Below are 908 nucleotides of genomic sequence, written 5' to 3'. Positions count from 1 at the left end.
ATATAGTCGTGGCTCATGGCTAGCATCAATCCGGCAGCAGCGGCGTGACCGCCGACGGCGGCGACTGTGGGCATGGGTAGGGTCAAAAAATCGGAGACGATGCCCTTGAAGAGGTTGACCATCCGGATTACTTCATCCAGGGATGCTTGAATCGAGCCGGATTTAGCGCCGACGGATTGAGCGTGCCTTAAGTCAAATCCGTTGGAGAAGAATCTCCCTTGGGCCACAGTGATAAGAACGGAACCGGCAACCGCTTGTGACCTGGCTTCGGCCAAAGCCGAGCGGATGGATGATATGAGAGCCGGATTTAACCGATGCTCATCTTTGTTGTCGCCGGTTAAGGTTAGAATGAAAAGGTTACCGCGCTTCTCTAACGTGCACATGGTGGTTACGGGGCGAACGATTAGAGAGAGATAAATGTCAATTCTGGCGGATAAGACGTTGCACGACCCTGAATTTTCTAAGATGCCAACTTTCAGGCCATTATTTTGTAAATTTGCCCTCGTCTTTATCTTCTATTCTATTTTGGTATTCAACTTTTATTTCTTAACGATTTGGCCCAACTTTTCATTCATTGAGTCACTTTTGATGCTCCTGATCCCTACTTATCTAAATAGTTTGTCGAGGTTCGCATAAATTGATGATTTCACTATCTAACTTTTTTCTTTATTCAAAACACCATCAAAGTCTAGACCTAGTTATAGGATTTGAATTCCCTAACCATCTTTATCAATACTAAATATGATATACGAGTGATATGAATAGTCTTGCTTTTAGTCTTACGTGAGGAGGAGAGAACGAAAAGTTTAAAAAGCATTAAATCAGGAGACACTACTTCCCTTACAACTTTTGAAAAATTGAATTAAGTCCTTAATCGTTTCAACCAAGTATTGAATAGCCTAAGGACC

General features: G+C 42.8%; 1 protein-coding gene across 1 annotated transcript; it reads right to left on the bottom strand.

Annotated features, from left to right (window-relative positions):
* Window positions 1-2: 2 nt before the first annotated feature.
* On the bottom strand, window positions 3-445 carry LOC111389025 (enoyl-CoA delta isomerase 2, peroxisomal-like; the record flags this gene model as incomplete). Its single annotated transcript, XM_023013872.1, has 1 exon — window positions 3-445. A coding segment is annotated over exon 1 (381 nt), but the record flags the coding sequence as incomplete, so codon positions are not given.
* Window positions 446-908: the final 463 nt, after the last annotated feature.

The sequence above is a fragment of the Olea europaea genome, unplaced genomic scaffold (genome assembly GCF_002742605.1).
Source record: "Olea europaea var. sylvestris unplaced genomic scaffold, O_europaea_v1 scaffold5511, whole genome shotgun sequence".
In the NCBI taxonomy this organism is placed as follows: domain Eukaryota; kingdom Viridiplantae; phylum Streptophyta; class Magnoliopsida; order Lamiales; family Oleaceae; genus Olea; species Olea europaea.
This window is presented reverse-complemented; position numbering and strand designations above follow the sequence as displayed.